The sequence below is a fragment of the Lepus europaeus genome, chromosome 18 (genome assembly GCF_033115175.1).
Source record: "Lepus europaeus isolate LE1 chromosome 18, mLepTim1.pri, whole genome shotgun sequence".
NCBI lineage: Eukaryota > Metazoa > Chordata > Mammalia > Lagomorpha > Leporidae > Lepus > Lepus europaeus.
In genome coordinates, this window is record NC_084844.1 from 56264857 (window position 1) to 56290624 (window position 25768).

At 46.2% G+C, this 25768-nt stretch overlaps 1 protein-coding gene across 4 annotated transcripts in view; it reads left to right on the forward strand.

The window, feature by feature from the left end:
* The first annotated feature begins 16611 nt into the window (after positions 1-16611).
* Positions 16612-25768, forward strand: part of ARHGAP44 (Rho GTPase activating protein 44) — a 180501-nt gene continuing 171344 nt past the window's right edge. For all 4 annotated transcript variants that reach the window (XM_062175507.1, XM_062175511.1, XM_062175509.1 and 1 more), the window contains exon 1: positions 16612-16733. In XM_062175507.1, the coding sequence (XP_062031491.1) occupies positions 16681-16733 (53 nt within the window). In that variant the 5' untranslated portion in view covers positions 16612-16680. The remainder of the gene's footprint in view (positions 16734-25768) is intronic.

The window sequence follows — 25768 nt, forward strand, 5'->3', positions numbered from 1 at the left end:
CATATGTCTCAAGGTGCTTGTATGTCTAACCCTCTTGAGGAAGTCATAACTTTTATCTGATTTTCTCCTAGATTTTTTTACACCCATCATTTTCTCATCAGTGAATATATAATCCACATAGAAGCATGATGGTCTTAGATAAGAAATAGGGGTCTTGGCCAGCGCCATGGCTCAATAGGCTAATCCTCCACCTGCGGCACTGGCACCCCGGGTTCTAGTCCCGGTTGGGCACCAGATTCTATCCCGGTTGCCCCTCTTCCAGTCCAGCTCTCTGCTGTGGCCCGGGAGTGCAGTGGAGGATGGCCCAAGTGCTTGGGCCCTGCACCCGCATGGGAGAGCAGGAGGAAGCACCTGGCTCCTGGCTTCGGATCAGCGCAGTGCGCTGGCTACAGTGGCCATTGCGGGGTGAACCAATGGAAAAGAAAGACCTTTCTGTCTCTCTCTCTCACTGTCCACTCTGCCTGTCCAAAAATAAAAAAATTTTAAAAAATGAAAAGAAATAGGGGTCTCAAGCTCTGGTTTGGATGAGTAATGATCCTTCTCCCTATCATGGTTCTCTCTTCCTCTGCATTGTTCTTACTTCCGTGAGTTCTTCCCAGGTAGAAATTGCAAGGTCACAGGTTGCCAGTGGCCCAAAGATAGCAATTCCAGCATCAACAGTTTCTCTTTCCTCAGAATCTCAGCGTAAATCTCACAGCTGGCTTTAAGTGCAGACATAGTCATGACCGGATATCCCTGAACCCTTCTCTGTAGACATAAGAAGGAGGTACAGCTTCATTCACAGGGTCTGGTGCCCTGCTCAGCTCTGAGCTGTGGAGTGGCATCTTTGAATCTCGTGGACAGTGGCAAAGGTAAGGTTTTTCTGGGGGGAAAACTGGAGAGCTGTTATCAAATGGGAGGATGGACACCAAAAAGGCAGAAATAGTAGATTTCTACTATATAATCCCTGCTTTCAAGAAATTTGTCCTCTACGGATGACACAATTAAGTAAATATTGAGTACCATCTAGTCCAATAAGTGCATGCCATGTGCTACTGGAAGAGCATTAATAAAGTCTTCTTTAAGATGCATTTTATTGGGGGCTGTGACAGCGTTGTGACGCAGTGGATAAAGTTGCTGCCTGCAGTGCCAGCATCCCATATGGGTACTGGTTCAAGTCCCGGCGGCTCTACTTCTGATCCAGCTCTCTGCTATGGCCTGGGAAAGCAGTAGAAGATGGCCCAAGTCCTTGGGCCTCTGCACCCAAGTGGGAGACCCAGAAGAAGCTCCTGGCTCTTGGCTTCGGATCAGCTCATCTCTGGCCACTGCGGTCATTTGGGGAGTGGACCAGCAGATGGAAGACCTCTCTCTCTTTGGCTGCCTTTGCTTCTGTGTAACTCTGCCTTTCAAATAAATAAATACATATTTATTTAAATATTTACATATTTTAAAAATATACATATTTTTTAAATATGTATTTATTTACTTGAAAGGCAGAGTTACAGATAGAGGGAGAGAAAGAGATAGAAAACCATCCTCTGGTTCACTTCCCAAATGGCCACAATGGCAGGGGTTGGGCCAGCTTGAAGCCGGGAGTCTGGAACTCTATCCAAGTCTGCCACATGGGTGCCAAGGGGTCCAAGTAATTGGACCATTTTCTGTTGCTCTCCTGTGTGAATTAGCAGGGAACTAGATTCAAAGTGGAGCAACCAGGACTCATTTAAACCAGCACTCACAAGGGAAGCCGACATTGCAGACAGTAGCTGAACCACTGCACCATAATGCTGATCCCATTAATAAAAGTCTTGGTGGTGGAAAGAGAAGCCGGGCAGGAAGGACTCTCCTTAGAGGGAGATCACTAAGGGAAAGTATTAAGGACATAGACTTTGACAAGCAAACAGCTGAGTGCAAGATTATTCCAGGCAGAGAGTGCAGCCTAAGCAAAGGCTTGGAGATAAAAGAGAATTTAGCACATTTAAGGAACGTGAGAAGTTAGCATGGCATGGAGTAGAGTGAGGGGGTGGAAATGCAGACGGGAAAAGAAGAAAAAGTTGGGAGCTGTGTTGGTTTGCTAGGGTTGACATAAGAAAGTACCACAAACGGGGTGACGTCAGCAATGGAAACTTGTTGTCTGACAGTTCTGGAGACTGCAAGTTTGAAAGGAGGGTGTTGGCAGGGTGAGTTCCTACTGAGAGCAGTGAAGGGTCCGCTCCCAGCCTGTCTCTTTGGCTGGTAGACATCCATCTTTGCATTCCCTACATCTTCACACCATGTTCCCTCTGCATGGGTCAGTGTTTGTGGCCAAGTGTCCTCTTTTCACCAGGGCACCAGTCCTATTGGATTAGGGCCACTCTAATGACCTTACTTGAACTTGGATTGCCTCTGTGAGAACGCCCTGTTGAGAAAGTCACCTTCTGAGGTGCTCATGGGTAGGGTTTCAACTTGCCAATTTTGAAGGGACATAGTTCAGCCCACAATATGGGGCAAGCCAAGGCCACATCACAAAGGCCTCATGAGACATTTTGAAGAATAGGCAGTTATCTTTAATAATAAATAATAATACAATTTAATAATAAAAGGCATCATGGAAGAGCTTTAAGCAAAAGTAAATAAATAACAAAAAATGTAGGTAAAAATCTTCACACTTCAGAAAAATATCTCTGGGGCCAGTGTGATGGTGCAATGATTTAAACTGCCACTTATGATGCCAGGACCCCATATCCAAGTTCCAGTTTAAGTCCCACTTACTCTATCTCTGATCTAGATCCCTGCTGATGCACCTGGGAAAGCAGGATGGTGGCCCAAGCTCTTGGGACCCTGCCCCCGACGTGGGAGACCCAAATAGAATTCCTGACTCTGGCTTCAGCCTGATTGAGCCCTGGCTGCTGCGATCATTTGGGGAGCTAACCAGCAGATAGAAGATCTCTCTGTGTGTCTCTGTCTCTCCAATAAATAAATAAATCTTTTATTAACACATAAAAAATGTCTTTAGCTATGATGCAGATTGGAGTGGCAAGGGCAGCCTGGTTCATGTTGTGAATTAATTTGATACATCACTGATGCAATCTTTTTTTTTTTTTTTTTTTGGACAGGCAGAGTGGATAGTGAGAGAGAGAGAGAGAGAGAGAGAGAGAGATGGCTTCCTTTTTTTGCCGTTGGTTCACCCTCCAATGGCCGCTACAGCCGGCGCATCATGCTGATCCGAAGCCAGGAGCCAGGTGCTTCTCCTGGTCTCCCATGCGGGTGCAGGGCCCAAGCACTTAGGCCATCCTCCACTGCCTTCCCGGGCCATAGCAGAGAGCTGGCCTGGAAGAGGGGCAACCAGAATAGAATCTGGCGCCCCAACAGGGACTAGAACCCGGGGTGCCGGCGCCGCAAGGCGGAGGATTAGCCTGTTGAGCCACAGCGCCGGCCTGATGCAATCTTAATTCTACAGACTGGAGAACTTAAAGTAACCCAGAATATTGGATTTCATATCTAAAAAAAGATAGTGTTGGCAATGGGAGAAGGGGATGGGTAAGTATCAGAATGAAGGTAGTGGCCTAAGGGCATCTTTAGCAGGCAACTGAAGAGTTGCCTATCACCAAGAGTGGCAGGGAAAGTGTAAAATTATCTCCTAGCACTTGTGCAAAGCACAAACTAGAGTCAAGCAGAAGAGAAATGCATGAAAAAAGCCTTGTGGTTTGTCATGAGGGTGCACTCAACAGCGACCAACGCAAGCTGACATCCAGGAACTGAATGGATACGCAGGCTTCTGAGCAGGTGATGGCAGAGAAGAATAACCCAGAGTTGACGCTCAGCTCCCTCCACCCCACCCTCCAGTCACAGTTCTTACACCCACTCCCTGAGAGAACCGAGTCCCAGCCAGCTGGCATGATCTGCCTGCAACACACGCCTTTGTGAATTTCTCGAATAAAACACTGCTATAGACCAGGGGAGTATGTGGGAAAGGAAGATGTGTGCAGAACAGGAAAAAAAAAATAAAATAAAAGCCCCAGAGCAGCTCAGCAGATGTAAAAGTATTCTCAAGGTAGACGATGATGTATTTGAGAAAGATGTTCAAGAGACAGCAACTGTGCTGATAGTCCAAATCCTGCCAAGAGAAAGTGGAAAGTGCAGTGCAATTGAAAAAGATTGCAGGGAAACGGAGGCTGAGATGAAGAGAAACAGAAAGACTCCTCTAGACAAGCAGTCTGGATGAACCGGAGGCAAAGAGAAAGGCTGAAGGCAAAGGCAGAGAAAGAAAGGGAGACAAGCAAAGCTACGGCAATAAAGGCAGCAGAGGGGTGGGCCTGTAGACCCCGACACACGGGAGAAAGGTTACACGGCACAGATGTTTGGTTATGATTCATTGATCTCAGCTCCCAACAAATGAAAACTCTTCGTTTTCTCATTTTAACTTGACCTTTTTTCCCCCTCCTGTTCAAACCCAACATAACTCCTCAAGTTTGTGTAAGGAGCTTAAATAAAATAGTTTGACGAATGAAAGCTATATTGATGTTTTCATTAGCTCCAGGTATCATCAAACATCAACAGTCTGTCAGGTGTTAACATGGTTGCAGGAGATTACAGCCAGTAAGGGATATACTGACAAATATGTGTTTTTTTTTTTAAAAAAAAAAAAAACAACTATTACATAATTGTATCATTAAAGAATATAACATCAATGGGTCTTATAAATAGTACTTGTTTGGAGTTTTGATTTGGCACAATTCAGAATTATATGTATATATTTTAAAGATTATTTATTTGAAAGTCAGTTATAGCAAGAGAGAGAAAGGGGGGGGAGAGAGAGAGAGAGAGAGAGAGAAAGAAGAGAGATTTTCCATTCACTGGTTCACTCCCCAAATGTCCTCAACGGCCAGGGCTGGACCAGGCCAAAGCCCAGAACCAGGAGATTGATTCAACCAGATCTCTCATGTGGCTACAGGGGCCCAAGCACTTGGGCCATCTTCTGCTGCTTTCCCAGGCACATTAGCAGGGAGCAGGATTGGAAGTGGAGCAACAAGGACTCAAATGGGCACCCATACAGGATGCCGATGCTGCAGTTGACAACTGAACCTGCTGTGCCACAGCTCCCAGAATTAAAAAAAAAATTATGTATAAAAACAAAAGAGAAAATTGAGTCCCAACCTAGAGAAAGGGTGCTAACACTCAAATGCCTAAAATTAAGGTTTTTTTTGTGACTCAATGGAATGAGTGTTAAAATATAAAGTCCAGTTATAGCAAATGCTCATGCATCTTATTTGTGGATTAAGTTCTAAAGTTACTGTACTTTCTCATTCTTTTTTTTTTTTTTTTGGACAGGCAGTTAGACAGTGAGAGAGAGAGACAGGGAGAAAGGTCTTCTTCTGTTGGTTCGCTCCCCAAATGGCCGCTACAGCCAGCGTGCTGCGCTGATCCAAAACCAGGAGCCAGGTGCTTCTCCTGGTCTCCCATGGGGTGCAGGGCCCAAGCACTTGGGCCATCCTCCACTGCCTTCCCAGGCCACAGCAGAGAGCTGGACTGGAAGAGGAGCAACCGGGACAGAATCCAGTGCCCCAACCAGGACTAGAACCCAGGGCGCCGGCAACACAGGCGGAGGATTAGCCTAGTGAGCTGCGGCGCCGGCCCTAAAAGATCCTTTTGAGTAGTACTTTTTTGATTAATATTCTTTCCAGAAAGAATGGGAAGTTGATAAACTTTTCCAGTCAATGCACACCTAAAAATGACCTCCTTTTGTCCTCGGTTGTGAATTTTGAGCCAGAGGCAGACTTTTTGAGTTGCACTTGAGTTTCAGTCTATTTCCACAGGAACTCTATAAACGTTGCTCCAGGTTTATTGGCATTGGGTGCTATAAATGTGAAGCATGAGGAAAACTGGCTCCCTTTTCCAGAGACAAGCGTCTCTGAATAGTACTTACATATATTTATATCTATCTTTGAAATTCAGACGTTTAAACAAGACGTCTAGGGTTTTTTCCCTCCTCTACAGTAATATTTTCTGATGCTCGGTTCATTATCTTAATTTTTAAAAAAATAGTTGAGGCCGGCGCCGTGGCTTAGCAGGCTAATCCTCCACCTTGTGGCACCGGCACACCGGGTTCTAGTCCCGGTTGGGGTGGCGGATTCTATCCCGGTTGCCCCTCTTCCAGGCCAGCTCTCTGCTATGGCCCAGGAAGGCAGTGGAGGATGGCCCAAGTGCTTGGGCCCTGCACCTGCATGGGAGACCAGGAGAAGCGCCTGGCTCCTGGCTTCGGATCAGTGAGATGCGCCAGCCGCAGTGGCCATTGGAGGGTGAACCAACGGCAAAAAGGAAGACCTTTCCCTCTGTCTCTCTCTCTCACTGTCCACTCTGCCTGTCAAAAATAAATAAATAAATAAATCTTTAAAATAAAAAAAAGAAAAATGTTTCCCTTCTTTCCTGCATAACTTATTCACTGCAGGTTCTGAGTTCTCAGTTTGGTCTTCCTGTTTTATGGAAATAACAACTGGTATTAAAAAGCACAGGAGGGGCCGGCGCCAAGGCTCACTTGGCTAATCCTCCGCCTGCGGCGCCAGCACCCCAGGTTCTAGCCCCAGTTGGGGTGCCGGATTCTGTACCAGTTACTCCTCTTCCAGTCCAGTTCTCTGCTGTGGCCTGGGAAGGCAGTGGAGGATGGCCCAAGTGCTTGGGCCCTGCACCCGCATGGGAGACCAGGAGGAAGCACCTGGCTCCTGGCTTCAGATCGGCGCAGCACGCTGGCCATAGCAGCCATCTGGGAAGTGAACCAATGGAAGGAAGTCATTTCTCTCTGTATCTCTCTCTCTCTCACTGTCTAACTCTGCCTGTCAAAAAAAAAAAAAAAAAAAGCACAGGAAGGGCTGGCGCTGTGACATAGTGGGTAAAGCCTCTACCTGTAATGCCATCATGCCATATGGGAGCTGGTTCGAGTCCTGGCTGCTCTACTTCCAATTCAGCTCTCTGCTATGGCCTGGGAAAGCAGTAGAAGATGCCCCAAGTCCTTGGGCCCCTGTACCCACATGGAAGACTGGGAAGAAGTTCCTGGCTCCCGGCTTTGGATTAGCACAGCTCTGACTATTGTGGCCATCTAGTAAGTGAACCAGTGGATGGAAGACCTCTCTCTCTCTCTGCCTCTGCCTCTCTGTAACTCTGCCTTTCAAATAAATAAATAAATCTTTAAAAGAAAGTACATGATTAAAAAAAAAAAAAAAGCACAGGAATTGCAACTAGAAAATCTTGGGTTTGAAGCCCAGTTCATACATCCATGTTTTCACCTAAGCCCCTCCTTTTTTTTTTTTTTTAACCTTTTTAAAGATTTTATTTATTTATTTGGGAGGCAGAATTACAGACAGAGAGAGGGGAAGACAGAGATAGAGATCTTCCATCTTCTGGTTCACTCCCCAAATGGCCACTATGGCCAGAGCTGGGCTGATCCAAAGCCAGTAGCCAGGAGCTTCTTCTGATCTCCCACATAGGTACAGGGACCCAAGCACATGGGCCATCTTTCACTGCTTTCCCAGGCCATAGCAGAGAGCTGGATCAGAAGAGGACTAGCTGGGACACGAACTGGTGCCCATATGGACTGCCAGCACTTCAGGCAGAGGCTTAGCCTACTAGGCCACAGCACTGGCCCCCACCTAAGCCATTTGAGCTTTGATTTATTTACTGGAGATAATAGGACTATCATCCCAGAGTTCTTTTAAGGATCAAGTAAGATAATGTATATTCAGGCACTTATAATAGTAACTGGCTATATAACACTATTATTACCTCTATCATCATCATCATCATCATCATCATCATCACTATTATATTGAACTATTGTATCTTTTTCCTGTTGATCCATTCTCACATGGAGAGGTCTGATTAGTCCAGATTTGGTGTTTGAGTTGGTAGGATAGTTTGTCTATGGATGGTGTAGATTTCAGTTTAGTTTCTCCCAAAGGATTACTGCGTATAGTCAACTCTGCCTGGCCTCACTCATACACTTTTGCTCTGAGATTGTGAGGATTAACATGTCATTAACTTCCTTAGGTGCTTTCTATGGAATTGGTCTGTTATATTTGATGGTTTACTTAGAATTAGTACTGGAAGGAGAAATGAGTCAAGATCACTGTCTTTATGGAAAAGGCTTTTGGTATAGCCAAATGTAGACACTGCTTGGAACACCTGCCTCTGATGCCTAAGGTCAATTTTTGGCTCTTCTCCTGAATCCTGCGTCCTGCTAATGTACACTCTGGGAGGCAGCAGGTGATGGCTCAAGTACCTGGGTCACTGCCACCTATGTGGGAGACCTCAGCTGAATCCCCAATTCCTGGCTCTGGCATGGCCCATGCCTGACACTTGGAAGCACTTGTTGAGTGAATTAGGAGGTAGGAGATCTTCTGTCTGCCTGTCTCTCTTTCAAATAAATAAAATGATTCAACTACAACAACAATACACTTCTGGCTTCAGTTAACATTTTGATACCAAAAATTGAATATAAAATTTACTACATATAAGACTAGTTTTAGGTGCAAAGATAATCAAATACCTCTATCCTTTGTGGATAGCAGTGTCTTTCTGAGCATTAAACGAAATATATAAAACATAAAGGGGGGACCAGCACGGTGGTGCAGCAGGTTAAAGCCCTGGCCTGCAGTGCCGGCATCCCATGTGGACGTTGGTTTGTGTCCAAGCTTCTCCACTTCTGATCCAGCTCTCTGCTATGGCCTGGGAAAGCAGTGGAAGATGGCCCAAGTGCTTGGGCCCCTGCACCCGCATGGGAGCCCTGGAAGAAGCTCCTGGCTCCTGGCTTTGGATCAGCTCAGCTCTCACAGTTGCAGTCATTTGGTGAGTGAACTAGGGATGGAAGACCTCTCTCTCTCTCTCCCTCCCTCTCTCTCTCTCTCCTCTCTCTCTGGCTCTGCCTCTCTCTGTAACTCTTTCAAATAAATAAAATAAATCTTAAAAAAAAAACATATTGGAAAAGCTTAATGGATTTGATTGAACTAAACATGTAAATTTTCTGACATAGAAAAGTCAACATTAGAGATGTTGAAAAGAAAAGACAATCTACAGAAAATGTGTGGAATTCATACAGATAAAATAATGAACTTGCTGGGGCCAGTGTTAAGGCACAGTGGGTTAAGCCACCTCCTGCGATGCCATCATCCCATATGAGTGCCGGTCCAGGTCTCGGCTGCTTCCTTTCCAATACAGCTCCCCACTATTGTGCCTGGGAAACCAACGGAAGATGGCCCAAGTGCTTGGACCCCTGTCGTCACCACTTTGGACAACCGAATGCAGTTGCTTGCTCCTGGCTTCGACCTCGCCCAGCTCAGGCTATTGCCAACATTTTGGAAGTGAATTATCAGATGGAAGATTTTCTTTTTCTTTTTATTTATTTGACAGGTAGAATTAGACAGTGAGAGAGAGAGACAGAGAGAAAGGTCTTCCTTCCATTGGTTCACTCCCCAAATGGCTGCCATGGCCAGTGCACTGCACCGATTTGAAGCCAGGAGCCAGGTGCTTCCTCCTGGTCTCCCATGCAGGTGCAGGGCCCAAGCACTTGGGCCATCCTCCACTGCCTTCCCAGGCCACAGCAGAGAGCTAGACTGGAAGAGGAGCAATCGGGACTAGAACCAGTGCCCATATGGGATACTGGCGTTGCAGGCAGAGGGTTAACCAAGTGAGCCATGGTGCCGGCCCCGATTTTCTTTTTCTTTCTGTTTCTATTACTCTGCCTTTCAAATAAAAAAAAAATCTTTTAAAAAATATAACTAAAGAACTTTTCAAAATGAGTGGGAAAATCTGGAACCTAGAATAGAAATAAATGGACCTGAGGGCATGAAGAATTAATTAACTGAAGAAAAAATACTAACAGCGTGAAACATGCGGGAAAATGTTTGATAAAAACAAGTGCAAATTATAACAGTACTATCATTCTATTTCTCATCTATTCATCTGGCAAGATTATTAAAAGTGGTAATACCAAGTGTAGTGCAGGGTGTGGGGACAATAGCACATTTATTATATGCTGTAGGTGGGCCTGCAAAATGTTTCTGTTTTTCATCTGCATGATAACTTGGCAATACATACAAAAGGCTTAAAAACGTGACCCACTTTGACACAGAAATTATAATTCTTTAATTTTAATCATAAGTAAGTATATGTGCAAAATTTTAACCATTAACATGTTGACCACAGAGATATTTAGAATAAGAGTAGATAAGAAAGAACATATTGACCTAGCAACAATGTGATCTTATTTTTGAGATCTATTTATATAAATACACAGCGAGATAGTGAGATGGTTAGTAAGAAGGTGGCTGGTTTTCTTTTTGCTTTATCTGAAATGTCCAATTTTTTCTCAATATCATTAAAATGTATGCATGTTCATCAATAAACATGTATACTTTCAGATTTAAATTACTAACAGTTTATCAATAATTAAATATCTGTTATTTTAAAATTTATGTATTTGAGAAGCAGAGGGAGGGAGAGAGAGCAAGAGAAAGATAGAGCCCTTCCATTCACTGGTTCACTACCCAAATGCCTCTAACAGGTAGGCTGGGCTGGAACTGAAGTCAGGAGCTAGGAACTCAACCACGCGGGTGGCAGGGACCCTATTACTGGAGCCATCACTACAGTCTCAGTGGAGTCGCATCAGCAGGAACCTGGAATCAGAAGTCAGAGCTGGGAATCGAACCCAGGCACTCTGATGTAAGACATGGGCATTCTAACTGCTAACAATTGCCTGCTTTATCTTTTAAGGGACACCAGTTTGTTGTTTTTGTTTTTGTGCTGTCTTTATCAGGTTTGATAACAGAGCTGGGCAATTTAGAAAATGAATTTGGATGCTTTCATCTTATTCACGCTCTCTGGAGCACTCTAAATAGCAGAGGAATTATCTGTTCCTTGAAGCTTTGAAAGAACTCCCCGTATAACCATCTGGGTCTGACTAGTTGTGGGAATAATGCTATTGGAGAACTTTCCCAGTTTCTTTAGTGTTCCTGGTCTATTCATCCTTCCCACCTATTTTTGAAACACCCACAGCAATTTCTGTTTTCCGAGGGAATAAACAGCTTATTTTCAATTTAGTGAACATAAAATTGCAAAGGTATTCTTTTAATTGTTTTGCATCTGTGACTAAAGCCTTTTTCTTATTTCTGAAGTTATTTGTTTTTCTTTTTTCCTTTCTTTAGATCTACCCATTGTTATCTACCTTTTTAAAAATAATCCATTCTAAAATTAACTTATTAATTACTCCTTTGGCTTCTGATCCACAAGTGTTCATTCTGCAGACCAAGGAGGAGCTCTTACAACAGTGGCAGATTCCAAGAGGACAAGAGGGAAAGGCACAAAACCTTCCCTGGGCTTAGGGGTGGTGCAGGTCATTTCTACCCTCATGCCATTGGATGAAGTAGTTTCATGGTCACATCCGAAGTTACTAGGTAAGGAAATAAACTCTGTCGATGATGAAGATGTGGCAAAGGTGTAGCTCCAAGGAAGGATGAAAAGTTGGAGTTGATTTTGCCCTCTAATGCCCAAAGATGGGAGTATCTATTATCCTGTTCAAAAGACACCTTGGGGTATGTGTGTGTGTGTGTGTATGTGTATGGGTTAAGCCACAATCTGCCATGCTGGTATCCCATATGGGTGCTGGTTCGAGTCCCGGCTGCTCCACTTCCTATCCAGCTTCCTGCTTGTGCTTGAGAAAGCAGCTGAAGATGGCCCAAGCCCTTGGGCTCCTGCACCTTTGTGGGAGACCTTGAGGAAGCTCCTGGTTCCTGGCTTCAGGCTAGCTCAGCCCTGGTTATTGAAGCCCTTTGAGGAGTCAACCAGTGAATGGAAGACCTCTCTCTGTCTCTCTTCTCTGAAACTCTGCCTTTCAAATAAAGAAAATAAATATTTTTTTTTAAAAAAGGAGATATCTTGTACTAACAGATATGCTACTGAGATGCCAGTTTGATACCCATAGGAATAAAGGAGATTTGAATCTGAAAAGGATATGTGATTTTGTTGTTGTTGTTGTTATATTACAGCAATGATTGTTGCTTTGGCACATTACATACTGTGCATTTTAGGCATTTCTATACCAATAGCAAATCATTCAGCACATGGACTGGTCGGTTAGTAGATTTCCCCAAACTGATGGCGTAGAAATCTTGTACTATCAACCCCTAGATAGTAGGTGAAGAATGAATAGCTTAGAGAAGTCCAAAAAAAAAAAAAAAAAAACCCACCATAATTATAACTGAGTGTGTGACTGCCTGTTCAGCTTTCTCTCTTCCACTGGACCCTACATTCTAAATACCACTCTTTAGGTCAGTGCTGCCCAAAAAAACTTTCCGTGGCAATGGAAACATTCTATTTTAAACAATCGCATGTAGTGACTCCTCCGCTGAACAAGGCAGCCCTAGCAATTGTTTGCACTCAGAAGGAAGAGGCTGAAACCATTCTAACTCAGGGGAGCCTACGCAGTTATATCAGGTTTCTAAGGGCACCTCTCAGAGAGAGTACTGTAGCAAGGAAGCCCCTACGAAGCCCATATTCTGTTGACCAAAGCCAACATGAGACCACACGAGAGGTCACTAGAGCAAGTCAGTAATCCTCTGACAGGTCAACGTCAAGGACATCAGAATTAGGGTTTTCTTCTCTTTCTCGTCCTCCGTTTCTACCTCCTCCTATTCTTCTTCTCCCCAGCCCCCACCCCCTCTTCCCTTTCCTCTTCTGGTGTACACAAAGCTAACTTTTCAGTCTGCTCTTCCAGATGGCAGAAATTAAATTCCAGGCAATTCAGACCCCCCACATTCCACATTTTGGTCATTGCCACCTTCTTCTCTTCACCCTTGGTCTTAGTGGCTTTCAATGCAGCTCTTGAAGATACACACATACACCTTGTGGCATAAACACACACATACACACACACACTCCAAATCATTGCAGGGAACTCTGCAGCTGCCACAGGACTGTGGCACAAGCATTTCACGTACTCCATGTAGATGTATGGACTGTTCTCTGTGCCTTAGAATCCAGGAGACCTCTGTAAGCTTCGCCACCTCCAGGCTCCACTCCAGAAGCAGGCCAAGGGTCCCCCACTGTGCTGATTTCCCCGGAACTGCACGGTAGAGCTGCCTCCAGCCTAAGTGTTGAGCTTGGGAAGGGGCAAGGTGCAAGCCACTTTCTCAGAAACCCTCACTACAGCAGTCAGCTTGGACTCAGTTATGTTGCAGCCACAAACCAACCCTGAAACTCTGGCTTAGACCACCAAAGTACCCCTCTCACTGCAGCTATATTGACACCAGTCTCTCCCAAAGCAGCCCCTAACCAATCCTTGCCTGTATTATAGGGGAGTGAAGAGAGCATCACAAAATGACGCTTAAAACTTCTGTTCTTCAAAGTGGTCTAAGCCACTTCTGGGCATATTTCGTTGTCCAAAGAAAGTCACATGACTTATCTTGACCTCCATGGGAAGCTGAAGTAGAATCTCTTCCCAGGGGGTGAGGCAGTGAAATTTCGGGGCAATAGTAGACTTTGCATTAGTATCATATGTTTGCCTCCTGTCTCTCCCCATCAACTCCCTCCTCCCCATCTGAGCACTCTGCTGCCTGTGGGTTCTTTATGTAGACTGGGCAGGATAATACACTTTCCACAATCTACTATTTATGAGAAAGACTATTAAAGCATCAAAGGCTATCTTCTTAAAATCTAAAACTGCTTAAAAGATAACGCTATTCTCTCACATATGTTTCTGATGCTTGGGTTGCAAGATCAAAAGAACACACTTGACAGCCTTTGTTCTTTTTTCTATACAGTCATCCCTTACCTGAGCTAAGAAGCAGAAAATCCACCAGCTGCTTCCTGAGTGAAAGGAGAGCTCATAGGAGGATAGAAACCAGCAGATAATAACATAGTATTGAGCCACACTCGAGCAGAGTAGGTATCTTTTGTGGAGAAGCAGGGAGTTTCCTTTTAGAACTGAAATATCATGAGATTGAAGGCAGTCACCGATATGGGACGGCGGTTGTGTGCCAATCTTCTCTAGGACAATCACTGTCCAAAATGACTTCCTAAGGGGAAAAGAGTATTTTACATCTGTGGTGTCCAATATGCTAACCCCTGGCTACAAGTGGATATCAAATACTTGAACTCTAGCTAGAATAATTGAGTGACAAGATTTTAGTTCATTAAATTTCTTTTTTTTTTTTTGAAAAAAAAGTTTATTTATTGATTGATTTGAAAGGTGGAGTTACAGAGGGGGATAGGGAGAAGGAGAGGCAGAGAGAGAGAGAGAGAGAGAGCGAGCTTCCATTTGCTGGTTCACTCCCCAAATGGCTGCAATGGCCAAGCCTGGGTCAGACTGAAGCCAGGAGCCAGGAGCTTCATCTGGGTCTCCCATGCGGATTCAGAGGCCCAAGCACTTGGGCCACCTTCTGCTACCTTCCTAGGCACGTTAGCAGGAAGCTGGATGAGAAGTGGAGCAGACAGGACTCGAACTGGCACCCATATGAGATGCTGGTGCTGCAGGCAGCAGCTTGATCTGCTACGCCACAGTGCCAGCCCCTAGTTCATTAAATTTCAACAGCCACATGTGGGCTAAGGGGTGCTATATTGGACAATACAATTCTAGTGCTCTTAACAGCTCTTCTATTATCTGCATGTGTAAAACCATGATGTCTCTTTGTTTTATTAAAATATCAAAATGGAAATAATTTCCATTTGTATAAACATTGTGTTAATATTATAAACCTATCACAGTTAGGTAAAAGCAAATAAAGCCTTCACTTATTAATTGGCCGGAACTGCCTGACCTAATAAGCAGAGGCTAAATTCACAATTAATTAAAGATTTCATGTTCATTCAGCCAAGACATGCCTCAAACCATCTTTTATTCAGCTGGCCAGCAAGATACTTAGAGCCATATTTAGGACATCTTGCAACTATAATCAGCATACACAAAATATTCCATTTTGAAAACATTCTTTCATTTAGCACATGAGTTCATTCATTCTGTTGTGGGAACAGGATTTTCCTCTATTACGACAACAATCGTATTTGGAGTAAATGAATGTGACATAATTTATTCTCTCGAAATGTATACATAATTTGATTATGGGTAATTCATCTCATAGTTCTCTTTCTTTGCTATTAGACAGCATTATTTCCCTGTTGGAGAGAAGGAAATTGATGCTTAAAGAGGTGCCCCAGTTTTCCTGACAGTATAGGATGGGTGCATCAAAAAGTTCATGAAATAAACGGAATTGAAAGATAAGTTAATTTTGGTGCAAAATTTTTTGAAACCCATGCATACCTTTTTCATAATACCCATTTTCCACAAACCTTTAAAAAAACTGCTGGTTTGCATGGATTTCGATTTGTTTTTGCATAATAAACTTTTTAATTCCTTTTTCCATGTTCTTTTGGAGTTCCCCATGTCCTAGGTCTGTGGAATTCTAACAGAGGAACCCATCAGTTTTATCCAAAGCTCCTGGCAGCCAACAATAGGTACTGCTCTTCCTTGATAAATAATAATAGAACTACAGCATTCTCCCATCTCCAGCCTGGAGAAAGCCAAACCCCTCTCTAGTTGGGAGCCAAAGGATGCCAATGGACTGCTGCTGTGTGGGACGCTCCAGGGCTGCTGCCCCTGAGGCCCCTAGTCTCCTGGGGGATGCAAGGGCGATGGGAACAGCCTCAAGACTGGAATCTCAGCCATGCAAACAAACGATTGCAGTCGGGTTAGGCCTGGACACACCCACGCCGCTCCGAGGACACCCTTCTTCTATGAGAGAGAGGTTCAACAACTTCACGGAAAATGTATCAGATGAAAATAAATTAAAAAAAAAAAACCCTGTAGGCTTGGGTTTCATACTTTGGGGGGTCCCCCGATTCAACGTCTTTTAATCGTTCAGAAGCTTTTTTAGACTTTTCCAGATCTGTTTATCTTCTGGGCTTGGTGAAGTTTCAGGCTCGGACTCGTGGTTCGAAATCTGCCGTCAATCTGTGCGCTCCAAACTTCAGTCTTCGGCACCTCAGCACTGGGCCGGGTGCCCTTCTAACCATTCTGAGCCATGCACCTGCTGCCACACATCTTCCTCCTGTGAATCCACACAGGGGTGCCTCCCTCACCTTCCCTTAAAACGCAACGAGGGAGTCAGATGCGCACTTTCCCAAGCATTCTCGGTTTCTCTGTTATTTTTCTTTAACGGCTCAAGCGCCAGGAGACGCGGCCTTCGCCCCTCCGCCTCCGCCCTCGGGCGCCCTAGCAAACTTCGCACCCAGGCAAGGTGGGCACGGGGGGCTCCGGGAACTACAAGTCCCAGCATGCCGCGCGCCCCACGCACAGGCGCACCGGGACCCTCCCACCCCGCCCCCCGGCCGGCCGGTTAGCCAGCCAGCCTGAGGCAGCTCCAGGGTCCCGGCGCCTGGCGGGCTTGGGGGGCTGCAGCCCGGGCGGACGGGGCCGGCGCCGAGGGCGGCCCCGGGCGTTGCTATGAGGGCGCCGCTGCGCGCGTGAAGAGGATGCGGCAGGAGGCGGCGCGGCGGGAGGAGGAGTAGCGGGGGCGCCCCCGGGAGGGAGCCGCGCGCGGGCCACACGGCGCCCGGAGGCTCCGCAGTGCCGCCGCCGTCGCCGTCGCCCCGGAGGCTCCGCGCGGGAGCCATGTAACCCTGCGGCGGGCTCCGGGCTGCTCCGTCCTTCCCCAGCTCGCGGGCTAGCGCGGCGGCGGGGCCACGATGAAGAAGCAGTTCAATCGCATGCGCCAGCTGGCCAACCAGACGGTGGGCAGGTAGGTGGCCCGCGGGCAGGCGCGGCCGGGGCGCGCAGGTGATGGAGCCCGCCCGGCCTCCTGGCCTCTGCGCCCCCGCGCCCCCTCCTCCCTGAACTTCACAGACCCCGGAGCGCTGCTCGCTCTCCTCCTCGCTGCCCTGGGCTCCGGTTGCCAAGCGCAGACTGTGACGCATCCTCCACCTGCGTCCCCAGCTGCCCCTGCACCCCGGCCTCCCAGCCTCTCCCTGGGACTCCCTTCTCCCCCCCTGGCCGCGTAGCTCCCTGGAAACAGGTGTTTGCTCTGAGGGTGCTGCGGGCAGCGGAGCCGCAGGCGCTCTCCCGGGAGCCCTGCGCTCCCTTTCGGCTCCCTCTTGGCTCCCCCTGTCCTCCCCTGCGCCGAGTTCAGGGCCGCTCCGGGGCAAGTGCTGGGCCTGGCCAGCCGGCCCCTCCCGCCCTGTGTGTTTGCGGGGGCTGCGACTGGACGAGATTCCGGATCACTTTTCCTGGGTGGGTTTTTCAGGCGTCGGGTGGTGGGAAGGGGGTGGGTGGGTGGATGGAAGGAGGGGTAGGTGCCGGTGGCATGGCGCTGCGGCCGCCGGCTGGGTCCAAAGACTGATTTTGGTGGAGGGAGGGAGGCTGCAGAAAGGGAGGTGCAACTCTTTTGCGAGATGAGATAAGCAGAGGATCGCAGCCAGGTAGGGGAGGGGGGACAGAGGCGCCCAGCCCGCTAGAACCAGGCCCCTAGGGGAGCCACCAGGACTCTGCCTGTTGTCATCACGGTGAAAATGGGCTACATCTGGGCTGGTGTCGCCAGGAGCGGCTCTGCGGGGTGCCAGCATCTACGAAGCTTACATAAGGATTCTGCTGTGGGCCTCTTCCAAAGCTAGACTCTCTGTGGACACAGGATTGCTGGGTAGAGGGGAGTTTTGCTGGACTGACTGCTCCCCGAGGAGGGATTTCTGCTTGTAGCCCTGGGCAAAGGAATTCAGGTGTGCAGTTCTCAAGCGATTGGGAAGCGAAAGAACCCAGCACTGGATGCGATTCAGGTGCAAGCTCAACACGCAGAGGGCTCTCCACCAGGTTTATCAAGAAACCAAATACCTCTCCGGTGGGAAGTGGAGCCGGGGCTGGCACCTGGTGGGGTGGGGGTGGGGACGTCCCTGGAGGACAGAGGACAGCGAAACTCCCGTGTAAGCACACTGCCCTAGTTACAGTGGGCATTTGAGGGCAGGGGATGTGGTGGCTTCTCCTGCTTCCAGGGACTCCAGATGGTTTCCAAGTAACAATATCTAAAATTGACTTGGATTCATTTCTCTTTCCCAAACACATGTGCCTTACCGTGAGGAGGGGAATTCATGAATAGTAGAGACAGATTAGCCCAGATTTCTGGCATGGTATTGCCACCAATATAGCCTCACGTGGACTGTCCCTGTAGAGGTTGGTTGCTGGGATGGTGTTTTCCTGGCGCTCGGCTTGTTTCGTGGATGACAGGCTGACCGGTGGATGTTAAATGCCTTGACCTCTGGCCTCACCCTGCAGGCTGGCATCAGTCATGGTGTCAGACCAACCAAGTAGGCAGGAGGTCCCTGACACAGGATGTGGATTGCTGGTTTGTCTTGGGCTTAGGATCTACTTGTGGGACAGGTGTTTGTATTTCTTTCTTGGCTTCCTTGAAACACAGCTCTTCGGTTAAAAGACTTTGTAAGTTCTTGAGCCGAGGGTCCAATGCCTTATTTTTCATCGTCATTCATGGAAGGAATGAGAAAGGGCGAGAGGAGGTTGGGTTTTAGCAAAAGTGGTCTTGTTTCTCCCGAGCGTGTTCTTGGAAGTGGAAGCAGCTGGTCAAATAGAGGTACTTTCCACTTGTTTGCTGGACATTGGCGTATGGAAGAATTTTGTCTCTACCAGGTGGTACTCTTTGTGCTGTGCGGCAGGTAAGGCAAGGGGCAGACTGTATCCATTGTAATAAAATCCAGAGCATCTTGTAAAGCAAAAGATCAGCTCGTGTCGCCCTGCTTACAAGGCTTTGCTGGCGTCTCATTGCATGCCGAGTGCTCTCTTTCCAGTGATCTGCAAGACCAAAGCTGATCTGGCTCCTCCTTGTCTCTCCAAACCCATTCTGTTCTCCCTTCTCCTCCCTCGCTGAGCTCCATCTCATGGCCTGCCTTCCCCCAAAGACCCCAGGCTGTTTCCTGTCTTGGGGCTGCTGTTCTTGCCAGTTTCCTATTTCCCTGCCTGACTGAATGTCTGCTCCCCTCATATCCTCCTCCCCACCATTCACGTCTTAGCCCAAAGCCTTGGAGAAGCCCTCCCTCCCCCATTCATTCTGTAGCCCAGCATCCTTTTCATTTTTGCACAGCAGTCATAACTGTTTGGAATGCTATTTTGTTATTTTCTTGTCTGTCTGCCTCTGATCGAATGTATTGATTGCTGTTTTATGCCCAGTGCCTATAGTACAATACCTGTAGACAATTTGTGCTCAATTAGCGTCAGTTGCTAAGATTAAAACAGTTGGTGATAAATGAAAGGAGCAGCAATTTCTTCATCTTACTGGGAATGTTGTGAGGCATGATCCTATGAGTGTCAGAGAAAAGGATCAAAATTGGCTTCTCAGTTCCTTTAATCAGTAGAAGTATATAGGATTGGAAGTTTGGACTTGAGGGGTGGGATAATAAAGCACTTTGTGGAGTTGCTTGAGCAAGCCACTCAATTCTAAGCCTTGTATGACTGGGTATTGAGAGCTGCTCTTCCTCGCAGCTCCTCGCCTGGCTTGCGTTCTATAGGTTGCAGGATCTCGACTTCTGAATATGAAATCGCTAGAGATGGACTCAAGTATTTGTAAACTGTGGTTTGAATATGGTTTGACTCCTGACTCGTGGGACCCAAAGTTAGTGGTACTAGGAGGGCAGAAACTTCAAGTCATTGAGGTGTTTACAGATGAGGCCTTTGAGAGGTGATTGGGTTGGATCATTGGAGCCCCATGATTAAATCCCGGGCTTTATAATTAGAGACCTCATGGACACATACTCACACACTCTTGCCATGTGATCCTTGTGCTGACTCAGGACAAGTGTGGTCATTAGAGGCCGAACCACTGGGGCCTCTGCAGTCCGAGATGTGAACTACCAAGACCGGAAGCCCAAATTAACCACCTTCCTTTAGAAAGCGAATTGCCTCAGGTCTTTCATTGTGGCCCTGAAATGCTGGCTCATACGCACATTAACGATGTAGTAACTGCTCTACTTAAACCTGCTCTGTTGGGTCCCTAGTACTTTCTCCTCAACGGCTCACAGCGAAGACCTCAGGGACTCAAAGAGTTATTAAAATCCATTGTACTTTACTGGGAAGAATTTCATCTTTTCTTTGGACTACTTCTCTAGTCTTTGCACATGTTCCCTCTGCTTTGGACTCTCCCTCATCTGTGCCTTCACTTCTTCCTCTGGGGAGCATGCCCCGGCCACTATGGGCCTAATGGACAGCAGATTTTTCAGTGGGACACGTCTGGTTTTGTTGCTTATTGACTGTGGAACGTTAACTCTCTGTATCTTAGTTTTTTATCTGCAAAACGAGGATGATGAAGATTGCATTGTGGTGGTTATGGTAAAGATGACATGATGGTACTTCTAAGAAGTGTCTAACCCAGTGCTTAATAAATAGTGGCTGTAAGAATCTCTGAGCAGTGTTATATCTGTTGTTGGATTTTATGAACTATGGCATGTACATATGCATTCATTCTATACATATTGAATGCCTACTATGTGCTGGGCTCTGCTGTGGTTTAGGGACTGTTAACAGTGCAGAACAAGTAAGAATCCTTGTTCCCTTGGAATCTGCATTGTAAGGGCATGCTATGGTTATAATGGCTAAATTGTATTCTACTTTTTACCTTATTTATCTTCCCCACCGTCAGTTTAGCTCCTTGAGGGCAGGGACAGCTGCCTTACTGCTTGGCACGCGGTAGGTTCTCTGAAATCCTTCGGCAACTGAATGAATAAGGTGAGGGGAGTCATGTGAAGAAGTTCAGAGATGGGGGCCGGCGCCGTGGCTTAACAGGCTAATCCTCCACCTCACGGTGCCGGCACACCGGGTTCTAGTCCTGGTTGGGGCGCCAGATTCTATCCCGGTTGCCCCTCTTCCAGGCCAGCTCTCTGCTATGGCCCGGGAAGGCAGTGGAGGATGGCCCAAGTCCTTGGGCCCTGCACCTGTATGGGAGACCAGGAGAAGCACCTGGCTCCTGGCTTCGGATCAGCGAGATGCAGCGGCCATTGGAGGGTGAGCCAATGGCAAAAAGGAAGACCTTTCTCTCTGTCTCTCTCTCTCACTATCCACTCTGCCTGTCAAAAAAAAAAAAAAAAAAAAAAAAATTCAGAGATGGGGAAAGGCTGACATGGTGCTGCTTTAATGTTGTGATGGGCGTGCGTGGTCAGAGGAGTGAGGAAGAGCTGCGCTGGCAGGCTTTGCCAGATCTTATTTATGTCTTGCTTATGTATTACGGCACTGTCTTTTACCTTTAAGAGGATCTAGGCGTTGCTGGGTTGAGAAGCTTCCTGAAACATACAGAGTAGTTTTCTTGGACGTGACATTTGGTTTGTGTTGAGTGGAACCAACCCTGAGTTCACATTTAGCACCCGGGAGATCCACTAAGTGAACAAGAAAATGGAAGTAAAGTTGGCACCTTGATCCAGTGAGGAGGACTGTGTTCCAGTCTGCACAGTGGGGTCACAGTAGCCCCTGCCTTAGAGGACTTCTGGGAGGTTGGAGGAAGCCTGACACCCCCCTCCCCCCCATAGGACTCACCAAATGGTTGCTGAGGTTCATTGTTATTGTAATTCATGGTTCTGTTACTGTCTGCTGTTCCAAAAATGTTGCCTCCCCTCCCCCCCCCCAAATTTAAAGGACTTCTTAGAAATGGAATCCAGTGGTGGCTACAAATGGGGTCTGTGCTCCTGCATAAACATGCATGACAGTAGGAATGGAGCTATGGCCATGTAGGAGGGCGCAGGGCTGCTCCGGCTGGGTTAGAGTACAGGGTATTAGAGGCTGCGAGCCAGGCAGCAGTGGAAGACCGGGTTTTGTGTCCAGAGCTCCGTTTTCCATTCCTAGACTGCTCAGTGTGCTTGCTGAGTGTGCGTGGTTTTTGGCGCAAGCCTCCCTGCTGCTGTGCGGTTCTCTTGATTCAGCTGCAGCGGTTTGGCCCAGGCAGCAGCCTGTGGTCCCCTGAAGGATGCTGAGGCTGCAGCAGCCTCTAGCAGCACCCATGCTCCCAGGGTTTCTGGCCCAAACAGCTGAAGCCAGTGGAGAGCTTTTCCTTGAAGGTTTCTCAAGACACTGCCCTGTCCTTCAGCAGGCTTCCTGGTGAGCCCTGACCTAATCAATAGGACATCAGGGAAAAGTCAGAAGCAGTTGCTCATCAGACTGCTCGATTCCTTCCCTACCTCTTCCCTGGCTGGGAATTGGACCCTCCAGACTAACACAGGGCCTGCCCTAGGCTTCCTTTTAGCCGCCCCCCCAGGGCCAGGCAGACCCAAACCTGTCCCCCGAAAAGCATCCTATACCTTGGAAGTTTTCAGGGCAAAGTTCTTCATGTTTGAGTTTTGGAAGCTGAGCGTGAGAGATAGCAGAATGTACTAACCCGCTGATAACCAGGCCAGCAAATCTGGGGAGAATGTCCTTTGCTCTCGCCTTTTGAGGTCCCTGCTGTGTAGGTCTGCAGGTTTCACCGTCTGCTGGGCTGCTGTTAGCATTCAGCACGAGGCTGCTAGATTTCCTGCAGAACTCTGCTGTCCGGCACCTGCAAGTCATTGTGAGTGCAAGCCAGTCTCCAAAATTGCAAATGAATCACATCCCCTTGCTCCTTTTGCCTCTACCAAAGACATTTATCAGCCTGGATTCGTGTTGTTTTTTTTTTTTTTTATGATGGACAATAAGAACTGTTCCTTTTTCCCTCGAGGGAAAGTAAATCAGTAGCCCTGTGAATAGAACCGTAATTTAGGGTTGTTCTTTTAGAGGGCATTAGTAAATGTCTCTTGTTTCAGATGTGATCTCCTGAGGACAGCGAGTGATGCTCTTAGCTGTACTTGAGCTCTGTGGTGAGGTCAGAGAGAAGGGTAAGGGCAGTGGGGGACAGTCGGGGCTCCCCCCAGGCACAGGGCCGCTGAGTGAGCTGGCACCTGGAACCTGACCGCCTTCGCGTGGTGTGTTGCTGTCTAGCAATGTACAACTTGCTGTCCAGGAAGCAGATGTTTTTGCTTTCATTTTCCAATTCTAGAGCATATTTTTAGAATAAATATTTATTTTCCCACAGAATTCAATTTATTTTTTTTTTTAACTTTCTCTTTGGTTATATAAGTCATATTTGTTTATTATAGAAAAATCAGAAGGGAAAAAGGCTCACTGATAATCTGACTACCTGGAGACCACGGTTAATGTTTTGGGAATAGTCTTGTGAGTTCTTAATGGGTGTGTAGTTAGGCATGGCTTAACATTGGGGGTACTCTTAGGTGACAATACTGTGTGTATTATTTTGTTACCTGATTTCCTCACCTTCATATGGTATCTTCAATATTACCCCATGTCAGTGACTGTGTATCTACTGCCTGCTTTTCCAGGCTATATAATATTCTGTAGTTAACCAATTTCCTTTTAAGATTTATTTATTTATTTGAAAGGCAGAGTTAGGGAGGCAGAGAGAGAGAGAGAGAGATAGGTCTTCCATCCGCTGGTTCACTCTCCAAATGTCCACAATGGCCAGAGCTGGGCTGATTCGAAGCCAGAAGCTTCCAACCGGTCTCCCATGCGGGTGCAGGGGCCCAAGGACTTGGGCCATCTTCCACTGCTTTCCCAGGCCATAGCATAGAGCTGGATCAGAAGTGGAGCACCCAGGTCCTAAGTGGGATGCCGTCACTGCAGACAGTGACTTTACCTGCTGTGCCACAGGGCCAGCCCCTAACCAATTTCCTTTTGCTGGTCATTTGGTAAATAGGATGTTACTTCCAAGAGTTCATGGAAAAATGGAATTCAAAGTTTATTTTGCTGCAAAAAATAATCCATGCACCTTTTCTTATATATATAATATACATAAAATATGTGTTTTTTTGTGAACTTTTTGAAGTTCCCTCTTCTGTCTCACTGACTGACTTCCCTAGGATGAAGTCTTAGCAGTAGAATTAGTGAGTCACAGTACATGTCACTGTGTGCACTTGGTACAGACACTCACACATTATTTTCCAATCTTCACTAGAATTGTCAATCTCATTTCCCCAATCCTGTAGACAATTAATATTACACCTTTGTTCATTGTGTGGGTGAAAACAGAGCCTCCATTTTTTAGTGAAGTTGAGAATATGTGTGTGTTTTCTGGATATTTGTAGTCTTTTCTGAATTGCCTGCATATGTCTTTGGTCTGTTTTTTTTTTTTTTATTTCCATTCTTTAGCATATATTGTTTATAGATTTGGTCTCAGTTGTAATTGGAAAATGCAAAGGTAGACCAAGGCCCAGCTTTCAAGCAAAAGAAGATGTGACTGCTTCGTCCACCCCTTTCCACCTCTCTCTGGTCTCCCGTGGTCTGTGTGCCTGGCTGTGAGAGACAGTGCCTTGTGCCCGGTGGTATCCCTTCACAGAGGAATAGTGGGTTCATATCCCATTCAGGACCGAGAAGTGAACCTCTACTAGTGGGCTTTGGGGCACTGTCCTGGGGTGGGGAAGGAGAGGGCTGTTCAGGGGATCGGGCTGCTATAGTTCATTTTTTGCTGGCCTTGGTAGGGAAGGTTCCAAGGCAGGGGCGTGGTTGTGTGCTCTATTTTCCGAACTGCATGTTCATAACTTTTATTATTGATTTTTAGGTAATTAAGCATTAATTAAAGATGTTTAATTTTATCAAGCATATAAATTCTTTGTTATATGCCACATACATATCCCTAAAGTTTTTTATTCTCACTACTTTAAAAGCATTTTTTTTTTAAATCCATGGGATTTTCCAGGTAGATAATCATATCTTTTGCAAATAATAATTTTTCATCCTCTTCAATGTTTATACTTATTTGTTTAATTGCATTGTCTACAACTTGCTGACTGGTGTTAAAACATAGGATGCTTCAAAAAGTTTGTGGAAAAGTGGAATTAAAAGATGAGTTTATTTGATGCAAGAAGTTTGGAAATTCATGCCTGTTTTGCATAATATGCATTTTCAGTGAAGAAAAAAATTTAAAACTTTATTTGGAAGGCATAAAGAGAGAGAGAGAGATACCAAGAGACCCATCAACCAAGGGAGATACCTCCCATCTACTGGTTTGCTTCCCAAATAACTGCAAGAGCTGGGACTGGGCCAGGCTGAAGCCAGAAGCCATGAACCCAATATGGGTCTCCTATGCAGGTGGTAGGGATGCAGCCATATGAGACATCCTGCTGCCTGCCAGGGTGTGCATTAGCAGGAAGCTGGAATCTGGAACTCAAACCCAGGCACTCCGACAGGGGATGTAGGCATCCTAAGTGACCTTTTAACCACTGTGCCAAAATACCTGCCTACCATGAACTTTTCAAAGACCCCTACTAGTATAATACATGACCATCCATACTGCTTTATTAATCTGAATACAAATACATGGTTGGTTTGAGAGATCTTGTTTTTAATTATATTACACTGTGCATAACTTTATTTTACTTTGAGTTTTTGGCACCAAAGTTTATTTTGACTTTTGACCTTTACAGATAATCATAAAGTAGTTTTTTCTTTAATTTATTAATATTCTCTAAAACAGTTTATAAGTATTTATACTATGTCTGGACGTTAATCTTTATGCTGAGGATACATCAATGTTGGAGTTCCTATCTGTGAATAACTTAGGTTTTGGTTACTTGAACCTTGATGGATTTTCTGATATTGAGCTTTTCTTGGCTTCCTGTAATCAATTTTCACTAAAGTTTGCTAATTTTTTTCTGCATTGCTAAATTTACTTTATAGTTTTATTTAGAATTTTGACATTCAATATTGTGAGAACATTTGAATTTTTTCTTTTGCTAAACCTGTCACATTTTGTTGACATTGTGGAGTCGG